Here is a 17,817-nt window from a genome sequence, read left to right on the forward strand (position 1 = left end):
AAAAAAAAAAAAAAAAGGGTTGGGGATACAGCTCTGTGCAAAGGTCTTGAGTTCAATCCCCAGTATGGAGAGGAAAAAAAGGAACAAAATACTGATACACTGATGCATCCTACAACATGGATAAACTTAAGAGACGTTATGTGCAGCGATGAGCCTAATGCAAGACTACATACTGCCGTATTTCACTTTTGTGAAACAGCAGATGCACAGATACAGACACCAGCAAGGTCTGCCTGGCTCTAGGGGATGGATGCACTGACCGACTGTAAAGAGGCTCCCAGGGATTTGCAGGGGAAATGTAAAACCAGATTCACGGTTACCTGAACTGCATAGTAAAACCCTATCTCAAAAAGACCAAAAAACCAGTAAGGAGGCCTACCCACAGCAAAGACCAACTTTTGTAGGCACGCATTCGTACACAGAAATGGATGTGATCACCTGGAGAGGAAACAAAGTAGGAGGGGAAAGAGGAGGGACAAGGGACAAGTGAAGAAGCCAGGAAATAGCATGAGAGAAGGATCAAGTGAAAGAAGAACAGCCACGAAGGAGACTCAGCCAGTAAGCAGCCAGTAAGGTGAAAGCAAACAAAATGTGGGATGAACAGTTTCTTAGGGACAAAAAGAGTAAGGTCCCCAGGGTCACAGGGGCCCAAAGATCTGCAGAGCTGGAGCCTACATGGATACTGCATTTGGAAACCCTAAGGTCCCTGGTGAGAGCAGTTCCAGGAGCTAGAACAATTTTGGTAGGGGATGTGAAGAGGAAGAAGTGAAGTGAGGGTTGCTGTGTAGGTAAAAGGGAGTGGCCACATTATGCTCCTTTGACCTGAACAGGCTGCTGTGCCCTCACTTGAGGGGCAGAGCAGAGCCCAAGATCAGAGTACAATTCTGTGCTCAACGGGTTTCTCCAGGTCTCAGCTGATGCTTACATGGGGGACACCAAGAGGCTCAGAGGACAGGGTAGGCTGGAACCACCTCAGTGCTGCACTGTGCACCCTCACATGGCCCCAGCTCGACCAGAAAGCTCCTGATCCTCACCTGCTTACCCTCCAGGTCTGTGGATGACAGCAACTCAGCCCGTTTCCCAATGATATTAATTTTATCTTCTAAGTGGTTAGCCTTGAAGATCTTAGGGGAAAAAAAAAAAAAACATGTTAACTATTTATACTAAAGTACTGTTTTGTCCTGGCGGTGGGGGGCACCCTCTTGGGCAGGGGTATAGCTCAGTGGTGGACCACTTGGCTAGTTCGCATAGAGACCTAAGTTTCATCTCCAGCACTAAAACTGAAACAATTCTCAAAGTCACCTTCTCGGAGTTTTCTGGCCAAACAGCCCTGAAGCACTTTTCCTGCTTTGTGGAAATTCCTTTTGAGAGGCCTCTTACTGACTAGGGATGAGGTCATGAATAAAATGCTATAGGAGCAAGACATTTCTCTTGCAGGTACATGGGAGGCCCTAGCAAGAGGCTTGCAGTTCTGATGGAGAGGAAATCAAACCTATTTCTGACAGAGAAAGAAATATCCTCTCCAGGCCAGCTGCAAGCAGTGACTCCCTGGGCACTGATGTCTCATTCAGGTTTAGAGCTGCAAAGACCTTAGTTTTATGTGAAATGAGAAGAAAAGCCTAAACTACTTCAGGCACAAAAATCAAAGCAGAGTCCAAATATTTGCTTCTATTTCAATGCCAGCCCTAAAGTGCTCCCAGTCCAGCTCTCCAGGGAGGTACCACACCACAAAGGAGGGTTCTCTGTGCATCAGCTCCTCCCAGTTCCTTGCGACTAATGCTGCTGCAGAGTCACCCATCCCAGACTCAGGAAGGAAGGCCTCAAAGGCCCCCTCGTTAATTCAGTAACAACAATTATCACTTACTTTTTCCATCAGCTTATGGGAAACTGCCGAACTCTCAACTGTAAATACCTAAAGAGAATACCACACCATGAGTTACTACAGATTACTTAACTGAGGAAGAAATGCAAGATGAAAATGTGTTGAGACCATTCCAAGGCAGAAGTCGCTGCCTAACAACTCTTCCTCTGCTCAATACCTACCTGGGACAGCACCCACACTAGCAGGGTGGCCAACTCAACTTGTTGTTGACCATGGCAAGGTGGCCAACTCAACTTGAGCTGTAGTTAGCTCCGTGGCAGTACCTATCACCTGCCTCCTGCTGGCATGTGGCAGGCAGGAGAATCCCTAAGTCCCCAGATTAAGCACACTTCACACACAATAGTTGTACTTGTAAAATGTTTTGATCACAGAGCCATGCAATTCCCTAATTCAAGAACTGACCTCAAAAAAGTTAAGAAATAAAAGACACAGATAGAAAGGGAGAGACAGAAGCCAACCGTAGGAGGCCAACAGAAAGCTATGAGCCCAGTACCTGCTTTGCTCCAAGGTGATGGGCCAACATGGAGAGCAGACTGCCGTCACTGATGCAGAGGCAGACACTGTTTGGCATCAGCGCCTGTGGAGAAAATGCAGGTTTGGCACATTTTCTTGGTCTACCAGGGGATTCTTACTGGCAAACTGACAGAAATGTTTCTCTTCCCAAACCCCACACTCACAGAGACTCTAACATTAAATCATTAAAGGTCTCTTCCCATCCTCCCCACCACTGGCCTGAAACCTCCTGGGCCCATGCAGTAACCTGCTGCCACCTTACTCATGTCTCCTCTCCCCACCAGTGGAAGGCCCTCCTTAATCCAACTAGAAGATCCAGATGAAGGTGGGCCCCACTTGCAAAAAGCCATCTCCCTTTGACAGGTTTCTTTGCTGTCTGGCTCATGTGTTTTCAAACGACTCCCCAAAGCCCGAGTGCCCTTATGAGTCAAAGACTCCTTGGAGAGGAACTCATGAACAACTTGGATCCTTCCTCCTCCTGATAAAAGCATGCATGTGCAAACGCGCATTATGTATTCCTATATACAACTCCCAAGGGGTTTAGAAGCCTCCTCTATACTGCAAATGAGGTTTCCAGGCTAAGCCTCCACTATAGGCAGCAAGGAACAAAGGCTTTCAGGTCAGAGTTTCACAATCAGATTTACATTTTAGGCCATTTTAGAAAAGCACAGTAGCTGAAAAGAGGAAAAGGGTGAGGGCAGTCATCAGACTCACCCATATCAACTGTTGGTGACCACAAAGGCAAGGTATCCAGCAGGACAAGTGCAGGCTGGGAAGGCTCTCACAGGAGCAGAAAACAAGCCCTTCTGAAGTCTAAAGCCCTTCTGAGTCTCTGCCGTTCTGGTGTCCACCCCACATGGACCCAGCAAAAGCCATATAAACAAGGGAATACAACAAAACCAGCAAGTCGTAAGAGAGTGCTAGACAGAACATGGAAACAAGGGGCTGGAAACTTACAGTCCTCAGGGCCTGGGCATACTGATCAGTTCTGCCCTGATCATTGATCTCTCCAAACCGAGGCCGGTTCCAGAGCAGGTGAGCCTGGCAGTCACACACAGGTCGCATTTGATGGACTGTCTCATTTTCTTCAGGGCTAGATGAAGAGATGAAGGAGATGAAGACATACCAGAGAGCATGAGGGATGGCACTGAGACCTGCCCAGCAGAATGCAACCTGGGCCTTCAATAGTTCTCTAGAAGGCACTAATCTGGACACTTAGCTCTTGAATGGGTAATGAGGATTGCAGGGCTCTCATACTACAGGGTTTTTATGTATATCTATTCCAAATAGATTCTAGCAACCTATAACAATCTCTTCTGAGTACATATAGATAAGTACTGATATACCCAGTCAAAGACCTTTGTTCGTATTTTATTCCACCCAGATATAAATTAGCTCATACATGTCTCTACTGGATCTACACGTGGGGAATTTACATCAGCGTGCTGTCTCTAAGGCCCAGACCCCAACTCCATGAAGTACAGGCATACCAGGTCCTCTGTAGGGTGTACCATACACAGTAGTCATCATGGTGGGCTACCAGACTGATGGCTGCACCTTGCACAACAGGCTCCTCTTGTGGCAGAAAATACACACACTGCATCCAGTGGTCCCGCCACTGAAATGGAGAATAGGCAGCTAGCTGTCACCAAGCTGCAAGAGTTATGCTTTTAATCCTGGTGCCAGAAGTATCAGTTTGCAGAGAGCCATGGTATAGACTAGAGCTGGCTACTGTGTCAAAAGGATAAAGAAAAAATTTATAAATTAGAGGATAGTGGCCCAAAAGCTTGCTGGAACCCTGCTGGCTTTAGGAAGCTAAGATGTGGTCTTCCAGAGGGGCTCAAAAGGGCATCAGTGCAGGCTCTGGTACCTATACACAGAACAGCACCAATGCTCTTGCTTCAATGTGTTGGGCTGTGAATCATCTGTCATTTGAAGGAAGAATTTTCTGGCTCCAAAACAAAATCTAATCATATTCTACAGGCTGTAACACATTCAAAATTTCCTCTTGTCTTCTAAGCAACTTTAAAACACAAAAAGGTCAAACAACATGCAAAAAACCTAACTGGTACCTAGACTGGGGAAAATAAAAGCTACTAAAAACATTTGGAGACAAGGAAATTTTATTTTAAATTATATATTAGATGATATTATGGAGTTACTATTAATGTTCTTAAGTGTGCTAATGGTATTTTGCTTATACTGGAGATTGTTTTATTCTTAGGAGATATATGCTAAAGTAAAGTGTCAGATGCTGCAACTTATTTGAAAATGATTTAGCAGGAAACTGTGTGTAAAGAGGAAGATCTGTACACAGAGAGAGGAAAGAAGGGAGGGAGGCAGAGGGGAAGGGAGGAAGAGAGAGAAAGCTAATGTTGGCCATCAGTAAATTTAAGTAAAGGGAATATCAGTTTCTCTTTTTTTTGTCTTTTTTTTTTTTGAGACAGGGTTTCGTTGTGCAGTTCAGGCTGGCCTTGAGCTCACTTTGTAGCCCAGGCTGGCCTCAAACTCGCAATGATCCTCCTGCCTCAGCCACCTGAGTGCTGGGATTACAGGCGTGCGCCACCACACCTGGCAGGAATATTTAGTTTCTATATTTGTTTACTCTGCTTTTACAATTTTTCCAGATAAAAAGTAGGGAAGATGATACAAAAAGGTTCACTGGTATATTCTAAATTGTGCAATATTATCGTGATTTATAGTTAATTCCCCAAGGCTGAGGTTCAAATCCAGGACTCATGCACTGCTAGATTAAGTGTTCTACCACAGAGCTATACCCCAACCCCCAGATCAGCATTTAATAAGCTATAATGATCTTTACTACAAATCCTATATATATAGGGAGTTTTCTTGGGGAGGGGGCTATGTTCACATAAATATGCATGTTACAAAATTATTTATACAGCATAAAACTGGAACTAAACACCCAGCAGCTCAGAAATTGGTATATATATGTAGAATATTCAGACTTTTAAAATGAAGACTATGACACAGCATAAAACAAAAATTAGCAATTGATAAAAGCTCGTATATGGAAAGAGACAAAAGGATGAATGTCCTAAAAAGTTGGTACCCAAATCAACACTAATGAAATGTTCATCTTGTCATCCTCAGGAAATAAGGAAAACTTGGGCCTGTGAGAGTCTTAAGAGTTTGGCTGCTGGGCACCATGGCACGTTTATAATCCCAGTACTCGGGAGGCTGAGGCAGGATTGCTAAGAGTTCAAGGCCAGCCCAAGCCACATGGTGTGTTCAAGGACAGTCTAAACTACCCAGTGAGACTCTGTCTCAAAAAAAAAAAAAAAAAAAAAAGCCTGGCTAATGTTATGGTTTGTGTCTGGATGTCCCCTCAAAGCTTCATGCAGTCACAAGGAGTAGGCTTTTGGGGGGTGGCTGAATCTAGAGTTTGTGATTAGTTTATTATCTAGTGCTGGGATTGGGGGTATAAGTACTACACCAGCCATACGGCAGGTAGCCTGCCTACAATATCAGGTAGGAAAAGAGGCTTGTTCCTCCCTTTTGCTTTTGGTATCTTCTGCCGTCATGAACGGTTGCCCCTCTGCCAAGCCACCCTGCCTTGGAGCCAGCTGATTATGAACTAAAACCTCTACAAACTGTGAGTTAAATAAACTTTTCCTTCCTTAACTTTGGGTTTTGAGGTTTTCTCTCAGCAACAAGAGAAAAATAACTGAGACAGCTAAGCACATAAGAAAATGAAATCTGAGCCATGTCCCACTTGTCTAGGATATATCTTATCCCATTTAGTCTTGAATATAAGAAAACAACATGTAAATCTGACAAAAAGGCAGGTATCTGAAATACCTATTGAATATAAAGGCTAGGGGTGGGGGATATAGCTCAATGGCATAGCACCTGCCTGGCAAGCGAAAGGTCATGAGTACCATTCCAGGTTAAAAAAAAAAAAAAAAAAATCAGAATATAAAGGCTAGAAAATGAAAACCCATACCCAGATATGTTCTGGAAAAAATATACAATAACAAGGAGGACAATCAGGTTTTCTTAAACTTGTTTTTCATTCCTATACTACACAAATTTATCTAAGGACAGGAAAAGCCTTCCTGGACCCCCCTCTTGTGGCTCTAGGATGCTTTCCTGTCATCCTTCCCTCCTACATTCCCCATACAGAGAAGCTCCAAGTACTAAGGCTAACAAGCTGGTGACAGAAACCCTGCTCCACGGTAACAGAGGTTAAATGAGGTCAAAGCAGTTTTGTGGATTCATGAAGATTTGTTAGCAGTTTTCAAATTCCTAACAGTCCAAAACTCATCACTGGTAAGAAAGGACACAGACCCATACGCAGAAGATCTAAGACTGGATCCCCTCCATTCTTCCTGGAAACACGGTCCTGAGCCCATCCCTGAGCTTGCTGAGCCTCAGTATGGGTACTGATGTCTTATCTACACATTCAGGAGAAAGTATACAGCAGTGCTCTGAGGATATATAAATAAAAAGTACTAACATTTTATGATTGAATTGCTGCACACATGCACAGGTAGGTACATGCACAACGTGCACACATACACACACAGGCATATGTATTTTGCCAGCAGAAGGCCACGTTTGTGAGGGAAGTTGGTACACACTGGCTGACACAAGCCAGTGTGAGGCCAGGCAACTAAAAGGAGGAAAGCTAAGCAGTTCACAGGCCCAGCCGACTGACAGCAATCCCATGGTAGTCATGGCCCTTTATCTAAGCAATAACTCAGAAACTAAGGTGCTGGGGAGCTGCTGTGTATATTTTTTCCTTGAATCTGCATACAAGACATATCAGATAACTCTAACAATACCCAAACAGAAATACAGCAAGGTATGTCCAAGAAGCAGTGGAGGGCGGCTGTCCCTAAGTCTTCTGACTACACATCTTGTGTCTTTTCTCTACCAGTGAAAGGACTGTGTATAACACAGCCAGCAGTCAATCAAAACAAAAGCCAGTAGTAACACCAGAGATGGTGTCTGTGATACCATCACAGGGTAAAGAGGGAAAGTTTTATTACTTGGCCCTGAAATGTCTTCCCTACTTTTTCTTCTATTGAATGTGTGGGCTGAAGACAGATAATTCATGTACAAGAGAGAAACTGCAAATGATACAAGGATGTATGGAAAGAAACAAGTTTCCTCTAAATCCTTGACCTCTAGGTACTCCTCCCAAACATCATTTTTACCAACTTATGTGAATTCTTCCAAAGATACCCTTATACATACACTCCACACAACTATGTGTTCATAACCACATGCATTCTTATTTTTACTAACACCAATGCTGGCATATCACAACAGTTCCACATCTTTTTTTTTTTTTTGAGACAGGATCTTACTCTGCAGTTCAGGCTGGCCTTAAGCTCACTTTGTAGCCCAGGCTGGTCTCGAACTCGCAACTATCCTCCTGCCTCAGCTGCCTGAGTGCTGGGATTACAGGCATGCACCACCACACCTGGCCAGTTCCGCATCTTAATTTTTGCTTTCATTTAATAATACATCCTGGGGGCTGGGGATTTAGCTCAGTGGCACAGCACCTGTCTGGCAAGCACAAAGTCGTGAGTTCGATTCCCGGTACCAGGGGGGGAGGGGGGGATACGTCCTGGAGATTATTCTGTATCAGTGCCTAGAGTGCTACCTTGTCCTCTGAAAGGACACAGGATAATGACTCAGCAAGTCCCTACAGGTAGCCTTTAGGTGGTTCTTTTTTTTATTAAGTAAGGGCCCATGGTGGGGATCCCACATGTACATCTTTCTCCATTTCTGCATAATCTGGTGCTTTGAAATTAATTAATTAGTTTATTTATTTTTGGAGTGCTGGGAATTGAACCCCTCATGCAAACTAGGCAAGTGCTCTGCCATTGATCTATACCATCAGCACCCAGTAACTTAAAAAAACAGAAAGCCAATCAGACAGCCACGGTGGGACACGCCTATAAACTTAGCAGTTTAGGAGGCTAAGAAAGGAGGATCACAAGTCCCAGGCCAGCCTTGGCTATACAGTAAGTTCCAGGCTGGCCTGGACTACATAGTAAGATGTTTCTCAAAATAAAAAAACAAAGAAAGCTGAATATGGTGGTGCATAACTGTAATCCCAGCTTTTCAAGAGGCTAAGGGAGGAGGATCAAGCGTTTGAGGCCACGGACAACTGTGAGGCCATGGACAACTTAGTGAGACCGTGTCTCAAAATAAAATAAAATCATGCTGAGCATGTGGCACATGACTGTAATCCTAGCACTCTGGGAGTTTGAGACAAGAGGATCAAAAGTTTGAGTCTAGTCTGGGCAACTTAGTGAGACCTTACCAAGTGGCTAAGGAAGTAGTTCAGTGCAAAAACCCTGGGTTCAATCCTCATTACAACATAAATAAATAAAATAAAAAGGACTGGTAGCTGGGTGTGGTGGCACACATCTATACTGCCAGCACATGGGGGGCTGAGGTAGGAAGCCTAGACTACGTAGTGAGAACCTGTCTCAAAGAGAAAAAAAAAGCTATGTGGGATGTTAGAACATCCCTGGATTCGATCACTAGTACTGAGGAAGGAAGGAAGGAAGGAAGGAAGGAAGGAAGGAAGGAAGGAAGGAAGGACGGACGGAGAGAGGGAGAAAGAAAGCAGACTGACAGAAAGAGGAGAGGGAGGGATGGAAACAATGGATGGACAACAGAAAGACTGAGACAGAGACAAATTCTTCTTTGCCTTGGATAATTACTTCTGTGTCTACATTCTTGTGGTCTCAGGCCCAACAAACAAAGTAGACAACTTTCCTGACTTACATGACACTGTGCTCAATTCCCACACCTCTTACCTGGAGTCCCTTTGGGTCAGAATGTGCCCAGAAGGGGGCCATGGTACACTTGATCTTCCCCTCAGGATCCATTTCAATGTCCCACCAGGAGAGAACCACCTGAGCTTGACCAGATGCCAAAGGTTCGAACTGCCTGCTATGGCAGGCTGCGGAGCTACTAACTTGCTTGCTGAAGTCCACACTGTGGAAGAATATTCAGGAACTAAAGCATAATTTACCCTCACACACTCCATTCCATTGTTAAGCTTCTGTGACAATATTATCAGGAATGACGGTTGTGAAGGACTCAGCTAAGTTTCTTTCCCATACAAACTGAACTTCCAAAGACCCAGATTCCATCAAATGTCTCAAAGCACTGGTCCCTCGGGGAGGCTCCTTGGTACCTGAACATAGGTAGCACACTGCTGAGGGGAGTGAAGTCAGCAGGTGACACTTGGTTCAGCTGGATGTCATAGACAGAAGGTGCACCAGGGCACCTCTCCATATCTAAGGGAGGGATGATGACCTTCTCTCCGAGGCTGGTCTGAACACGGACAGGAAACAGCTTGTTCCATGACCACATCCTTCTGGATTCCACCAGCTGTGCATACACAGTTGCCCTGTGAGGCACTGCCTCACAATTTTCCTAAGTTTATATTAAAAAACAAAACAAAAGAATAAGAAAAAAATCAGATATCTGACCAACAGTAATGCCCATGGATCAAAACAGGTCTATTCCTTAATATCAGGCTATTTTAGTAACATCTATCATCTACCCACTACCAAGATAATAAATTGTTTTCCTCCCTATGCCCTTGGGAGAAGATAAAAAAGTCAGTAAATTTCAAAAGAAATACATATCATGCCTAAAATAGTTTAAGTCAGACAAGTGCCTAGTTACCTAGCACTATTAAATACTTCAAAAATAACCCTGAATTGTCATCATGCTGATGAACTCCCACACTAACTTGGAAGAGTCCAATCTTACTGTGAAGCAGTAGTTCTAGCCCTGGGCTCAGCGCATCCATTTAGAATAAATCTTATGTGGGCAACAAGACCAGAATCCGTTTACTACAAAACCCAAAGAACAAGTGACCACCCTCAACTGACCTGACCTGCTGGCTTCACTTAGCGCTACTGATTACTCTTTCCAGGTGGCTGTGGCTCTAGCTCTTCGACAAGTTGTCCTCTTACCTCACCCTTTCTGCATCCTCTACAGGCCGGCACCAGGGACTCAGCAGTGAAGAGGATGCTCACAACTGTGAGAAATTCTCAATCATACTGTGAGAAATTATAAGCAAAGGCTTTCTCCACCTCAGCATTACCAACTACCTGAGCCAGAAACCTCCCTAAAATGGAGGGGTATCACAGGCTGTATGGAGAGGTACCAAAGGCTGCACAGAACCTGAGGTAGCAGTGAGCACTGTGTGTGCATCAGCTGAGATCACAGCAACACACCCGAGCAAGGCCCTGGGCCCCTACCTGCACAAGATGCCTATGTGCGTGCTCATAGGAGGGCAGTGCTCCCTCCCCAATCAGTTCTGTGTCAAACAGCTCTGTGACCAGGATGTTGGCACGGCATGGCATGTCACCATCTGAAAAACAGGGAATGGAATCAGAAGTAAGTAAGAAACTAGGAAAAATATTTACAGCAAATGTATGGAACATGAGATCAATAGGTCATTACAGATGGACATAGTGGTACATGCTTGTGATTCCAGCACTCAGAAGGCTGAGGCAGAAGTATCACTGCAAGTCTGAGGCCAGTTTGGGCTACAAAGTGAGTTCAAGGCCAGCCTGAACTGCATAGTGAAACCCTGTCTCAAAAAGACCAAGGGACGCTGAGGCAGGAAGATTGCAGAATTTGAGGCTAGGCTGAGCTACACAGTGAGTTCAATGCCAGACTCAATCACACAGCAAGACCCTCTCTCAAAAAAACCAAAAAAAACAAAGCAGGGGCACAGGAGATGTAGGTTAGTGTGAACATCCAGTAAGCCCCAAAAGACAAGAAACAAAAAAAAAAACAAGACAACTATAAACATCTAAAAAGAAAATCAAATAAAAATATGAACAAGGAAAACAAAAAGAAAAAATACAAATAGTTCTATCTTTAATAGCAAAAATTATTTGGAAAGCAAAAACTGAAGACTGGTACAGTACTTCAAATACTACTAAGTGAGGGAGGAAAGGAGGCCACGAAAGAGAGACAGAGTACACCCACCAAAACTGAGATGTGTTACTTAAAACTCCCAGATGCCTTCTATTAAATCCTCTTAATAAAATTCGTATCTTGCTACCAAACTATGTCCTAAGTAACAGCTGTTTTAGGACAGTAGAATTTTGGAGGATCCTTCTGTTAACTGTTTTCTAAACCTCTGTGATATATTACTTCCATAATTATAATTTTTAATGAGCCCAGAGGCGAACAGACTTTGAAAGGGGCTATTTATCACAGAGAATTATCTGTAAACACTTCTAATGGCTCATGAATTATAATCTGATAAAGCACACTCATCTTCCCCACACAGAGAACAAGTCACACAGATGATGCGAGAAAAGGGCAGCATTAAAGTGGTTCAGGTAGGGAATAATAAAGACAGCATGAACCTGGAGTCCCATAGACTTGGCCTCGACCCCATTTTCTATCCCTGAGCCCTCAATTCAGACCAAAAGTTGCCTCATCTGTAAAAGGGAGATAATGAGGTTTGTCTCATGTGGTGGTGGTGAAGATAACAAAGGAAAAAAATATACCCTTCCTATGAAACACATTGTGCTCAATGGCAGCATGAAGGAGAATGAAGGTTAAGAAGAAACTTCCATCTCCTGGCCTAGAGTCCCAAGAGGGCCTGCCATCCTCTCTAATGTCATGCCAAGTCCAACCAGAACAGTGTTCAAAACTGCCCCTCCCCACTACCATACATGTGCTCCTCCCCATCGTGTTCCTCCCTCAGGCATCTGCAGAGACCTGAGCAAAGTCATGCCACAATAGCCTGGCCACAGGAGACTTAGAGCAGTGTTCTTAAAGAGATGGCACTTTTGCCCTGCCACATCCCCTGGGACATTGGACAGTGTGTGGAGACATACTTGGTTGGCACAAATGGTGAGGGGAAGGACAGTGCTCCTGGAATCTACTAGATAGAGGCTAGGGACACAGCTAAACACCTTACCACGTACAGGCTCGCATCTCACAACAAAGATGTAACAGACCCAAAATGTCAGTAGTGCCGTTGATTTAGACCTACTTTAGCCTGCTCCAATAAAACTTTGAAACAAACTAAAAGGATCAAATTCAATTGCAAGTGACCCAACCGCATGCCTGACTTTTTTAAAGACAACAAAATCCAGCACTCAACAATGAAAACTTTCTAATAAGCACAGCATCCAAATAAAAACTATCAGATATTTAAAGAAGGAAAATATGACTCAGAACCAGCATAAAAATTAATAGGATAGGCCAGGGATATAGCTCAGTGGCATAAGTGCCTGCCAGGCAAGTGCAAGGTCCTGAGTTGAATTCCCAGTACCAAAAAAAAAAAAAAAAAAAAATTAATAGGATAATGCCAGGTGCAGTGGTGCACACCTGTAATCCCAGCACTTGGGCGGCTGAGGCAGGAGGATTATTGCAAGTGTGAGGCCAGCCTGGGCTACAAAGTGAGCTCAAGACCAGCCTGAACTACATAGGGAGACCCTGTCTCAAAAAGAAAAAAAAAAAAAAAAAAAAAATTAATAGGATAAAAATTGATCAACAGAACAAACCCAGAAGAGACCAAGATGGTAGAAACAAAGGTAAGAATACTAAAACTGAAAAAATAAATGTTAAGTACTTAGTGGAAGCATGAAAGTAAGAAAATGTTATTAGCCAAGTACAGTGGTGCATGCCTATAATCTCAGCACTGAAGGAGACTGAGGCAGGAGGATCATAGGCTTGAGTTCTACCAGGGTAATGTAGAAAGACCCTGTTTCAAAATTTAAAAATAAGGCAGGCATGGTGGTGCACACCTGTAATCCCAGCACTCGGGAGGCTGAGGCAGGAGGATCGTTTTGAGTTTGAGGCCAGCCTGGGCTACAAAGTGAGCTCAGGGCCAGCCTGAACTGCATAATGAGACCCTGTCTCAAAAAAGACAAAAAAAAGTTATCAAAAAGAATCAAAGGGAATTTTTAGAGGTAAAAAACAGTATCAGAGATGAAGTTTATTAAATGTACATAACAGATTACACACTATTAAAAAAATCAGTGAAGTTAAAAAATATCAGTGAAGTACCCAAGTCCTTCAATAGGTGAAAGAATACACAAACTGGTAAGTAAAGAAAATGGAGTCCTGCTCAGCATGAGCTTCCAGAGCAATATACTATATAGCAGGGCTGGGGATGTACCTCAGTGGTAGACCATCTGCTTGGCAGGCACAAGGCCTTGAATCCAATCTCCAGCACAGAAAATACATAAATAAATAAATGCTGACACATTTATTACAAGTCTGTTTCCTTGAAATTCTTAAAAGGGTAGATCTAATCTATATTAAAGATTTAATCTTCAATATCTAAGATTAGTGGGTACCTAAGGCCACGCTATGCAGGAATTGACTATACAGGATCATGAGGAATCTTTTGGGTATGATAGATATATTCCATTATCTTGATTGTGCTGGTGGTTACAAGCATGTTTTTGTCAAAACTTGTCAAATCTGGGCATGGTGGCACATGACTGTAATCCCAGTACTTGGTTGGCTAAAACAGGAAGATCATGAGTTTGAGGTCAGCCTGGGCTACACAGCAAGTTTCAAGCCAGCCTGAGCCATAGATATAGAAACTGTGTCTCAAAAAAAAGAAAAACTGGGCCAGAGATATAGTTCAGCAGCACAGCACCTGCTTAGCATGCACAAGGTCGTGAGTTCGATTCCCAGTACCAAAACAAAACAAAATCTTCATCAAACTATATTCTTAAAATGGATATACTAATTTAGGTAAGTTATACCTCAATAATGTTGATTTAAAATGGGATAATGAATTGGGTATGATAGCGCACATCTAAAATCCTAGCACTCTGGGAGTCTGAGGCAAGAGAAAAGTTCAAACCTAACCTGGTCACTTAGGAAGACTGTCTCAAAATGAAAAGTATTTTTTTCTTTTCAGGTCTGGGGATGCAGCTCAGTGTGAAGGCTCTGTTTAATCCCCAGGACTGTAAAAAAAAAAAAAAAACCTAATAATAATAATGGGAGTCTAATACTCCCATGCCTCCTCCGTTTAGGAAAAAAAGGAAATAACAATATGTGCACTTCTTAGTAGTTTGTTATATTTTAAAAATAAAGAGACACTAGTTCCTTCTTTGATACATGTTTCAGGTTCTCTACCCAAAGAAACTGGTTTGTTTGTTTTTGCAATGCTGGGATTGAATCCTGGGCCTTCTCTATGCTAACCAAGTGCTCTACCACTGAGCTATAACTGCAGCTCAAAATAATTTTTCAACAGGAGAAAAAAGCCGAAGTTAGGTAGATGCTTCAATCGTAAAATACGACACTGTAGTAAAAAACTGGTGATATCTATAATCCATTACGTTTTCCTTTTCTTCCAAATCTTTCAATTGTGTTCTGTAAGTATCAAATGGCATGTAAGAAAACCTGGAAAGCCTGTGCCACTGAGGAAAATCTCCAATGTATTGCAGAACTTAAAAAGCCTCTCCCTGCTACCTTAATTTCACTTCTGTCTGACCAGGCTTAAAGAGGTGGCCCAGCCGGGCGTGGTGCAGCATGCCTGTAATCCCAGTACTCAGGAGGCTGAGGCAGGAGGATCATTGCAAATTCAAGGCCAGCCTGGGTTACAAAGTGAGCTCAAGGCCAGCCTGAACTGCATAGTGAGATCATATCTCAAAAAAAGACAAAAAAAAAAAGAAAAAGAGGTAGCTCATACAAGAATTCCAACTTGCTTAGAACATAAGGAGGTTTTGGTATGTGTGAATGCAGAGGTACTTCACTGACTCTCTCTTTATTCATAGCTGATTTGTTTTAACTAGGAGAGAAATAAACATCAAAAGAAGCAAAGTGCTAAAGCCGGGCATGGTAGTGAACACCTGTAATCCCAGCACTTGGGAGGCTGAGGGAGGAGGATTACCATGAGTCTGAAGCCAGCTGGGCTACATAGTGACTTCAAAGCCAGCCTGAACTATGTAAGTGAGACCCTGTCTCAAAAAGCAAAAAGCAAAAGCGAGAACAAGACAGAAGCAAAGTTAGAGCTACACATGGAAGACCTAGATTTATTCCAAGTGGTTGCAAAAACCTTTTCCTGTCTAAAAGTAAGTAAAGCCTCTGATACAAGATGTATAGATCTCACCTGGTCCTACAGTCACCTTAGTGGAATGCTTGTTGATAACTTTAATCTTATCACTGAAGCCGTTCTCCTCCACAATCTTTACAGCAGCATCAGCCATAGGCTTGAAAACCTAGAAAAACCCAATGAAAAAAGAACAACAAATTTTAAAATATCCTACTGTCCAAGGTTAGCAAGTGTTCTTTGATTTTAGACCTAACATTTTTAACTTTAATGCTTTATTCTCCAAATGTGTATCATGAAAATGAACATAAATGCATGAAACTGAAGTTTAATATGTGGTCAGGAGTGGGAATGCAGGGGATCTCGCACTACCTAGTAAGGGCAGGAGGTGTCACTGCCACACTAGAGAAACACCAAGAGCTAGGAAGGGGCCTTGCTTCACAATCCTGGGATGGATGCTGCACTCTCCAGAGGAAAGCCACAGATACAAGCATGGACAGGTCACCTTCATAATCAAAACCATCCCAGATCCCCACTACTGGCAGAACACAGCATATATTTCCTTATGACATTCAAGGCTCTTCAAGTGTGGGCCACTTTACCTTCCTAAACATACTGGCCTCTACCCCACACTACAACCTCACTACCAATATCCAGCCATGAAGATCTCATTATTCACAGGCAAGCCTGAGACTTCCTGTCCTACACGCCTCCTCTCCCAGCCAAATCAAATCCAACTTCACAGGCCAATATAAATCCTATCCTCTTCTCTCTAGAAGCTTTCTGTAAACCCTGCCTGTCTCCATAAACATAAGCCTCTCTAGCTTTTATTTTCCAGTTGTTCCATTTAGATTCTACAACTCCAGCCACTCCATGCATAAAACACACAAACTCCCATGCAGACAACAAATGATAGTGACTGGTATTGATGTCATGATTTTCAATTTTTCTAAATCTTTTTCTGTATTTTGCATGTTTTCTATCAGGAACACAAATTTTTTTACTGCAATCAAAGAGGAAATGCTGCATCTTTTATAAACTACATATATGCACAACCACAAAATTATTTTGAGAATTTAGCTTGTTTCCTGATGTAGTGTGAAGGCCTCAAACTCTCAGTTCTTAAAAATTACCTGGCTTGTACTCCTAAAAATATCCCAACCTCAGTGCTTTCCCCCTACTCCAGCTGCCTTTTGACCTACCACTTCCTCCTTCCCTGAACCTGCAGGCTCCAACCATTCACAGCCTCCTCTCCAGCCCACCAAGAAGCTTAAGCTCTCCCCACAAGCTGGGCCAGGCATAGCGGCGCATGTCTGTAATCCCAAGGTAGCTCGCAAGTTCAAGGTAAGCTGGGGCAATTTAGCAAGACCCTGTCTCAAAATAAAACAAGAAAGGGCTGAGAATGTAGCTCAGTGCAAAGGCCCTGGTTTAATCCCTAGTTCTGCAAAAGACCTCCCCCAGAACACTACCAGAAATGGGCCCTGAAGTGGACTTCCCAATATCTGCTCTCCCTCAGGTCAGGTGTAGTGATGCAGTGAGGGTAACTGACCTTTCAAGTGTTCACCTCTCTGGTCAAAGGAATTGAATCCCAGTGCCCAATGATACTCAAGAAGTTTGTTAGAAGTTTCTGGCAAAAGCCTGCTTGCTCTTCAAAAAGAAAATGAGGCAGCTAGGACTATGCTTTCCTGTCTAACATGTCCCTCATGCCTCTCAGAATCCTTTTTACTGCCATTAATGGTGCTAGGCTTGGGAGGATGTGAACAGCAGAAAGAGGGCAATTCAGGGTCTCAGTATAGTTCTAAAGGAGCCAATCCTGAAGCCAACTGAAGACCTGGACTTCCTGACCACATCCCTGTCTATGCCAGTCTGAGGTGGTCTTCAAGGCACTTACCACAGATATCACTGTAACTGATACACCTCCCCAAATACTCCTTCCTTTTCCAATGTATTAAAAGCAGTCCACAGTCATTGTCTACAATGTCTTGCAATCCATCCACTCCTGAATCCTGTTCCCTCCCAGAAGTATCACTTGAAAGTCATCAATGACCTCCTGCTACCAATGCAACAGCTTTCTCTCAGTCCTCATATAATAGACAGACAGAAGTTAATATAGAGTCAGAGAGAAATTGAGCCCCCAAGGAAATCAGCACAAAAAATAAAGACATCAAGATTTTGGCTGGAGGCAAAAGGTGGAGACACAATGGCCAGACCTGCAAGCCTCCCTAAGGGATAAACAGCAACTTGAGATTATACTGTAATTAGCACCTGGTCCAGTAAGTCCAGATAGGCATCACTCACCAGGTGGGTGACCAGAGCATCTGGACCCATCCCTCCCAAAAAATGCCTTTGTTCTTTCCTGTACCTTGCTATGTGACTC

The 17,817-nt window shown here is 43.3% G+C and overlaps 1 protein-coding gene across 3 annotated transcripts in view; it reads right to left on the minus strand.

Annotated features, from left to right (window-relative positions):
• Positions 1–17,817, minus strand: part of Prmt7 (protein arginine methyltransferase 7) — a 53,039-nt gene that overhangs the window by 7,759 nt on the left and 27,463 nt on the right. For all 3 annotated transcript variants that reach the window (XM_013503917.1, XM_005403584.2, XM_013503916.1), the window contains exons 5-13: positions 15,501–15,609; positions 10,660–10,772; positions 9,582–9,823; positions 9,199–9,379; positions 3,886–4,013; positions 3,353–3,488; positions 2,376–2,459; positions 1,865–1,912; positions 1,035–1,124 (exon numbers count right to left, since the gene is read on the minus strand). In XM_013503917.1, the coding sequence (XP_013359371.1) occupies positions 1,035–1,124; positions 1,865–1,912; positions 2,376–2,459; positions 3,353–3,488; positions 3,886–4,013; positions 9,199–9,379; positions 9,582–9,823; positions 10,660–10,772; positions 15,501–15,609 (1,131 nt within the window). The remainder of the gene's footprint in view (positions 1–1,034; positions 1,125–1,864; positions 1,913–2,375; positions 2,460–3,352; positions 3,489–3,885; positions 4,014–9,198; positions 9,380–9,581; positions 9,824–10,659; positions 10,773–15,500; positions 15,610–17,817) is intronic.

Source organism: Chinchilla lanigera, unplaced genomic scaffold (genome assembly GCF_000276665.1).
Source record: "Chinchilla lanigera isolate Chin_1 unplaced genomic scaffold, ChiLan1.0 scaffold00083, whole genome shotgun sequence".
Classification (NCBI taxonomy): Eukaryota; Metazoa; Chordata; class Mammalia; order Rodentia; family Chinchillidae; genus Chinchilla; species Chinchilla lanigera.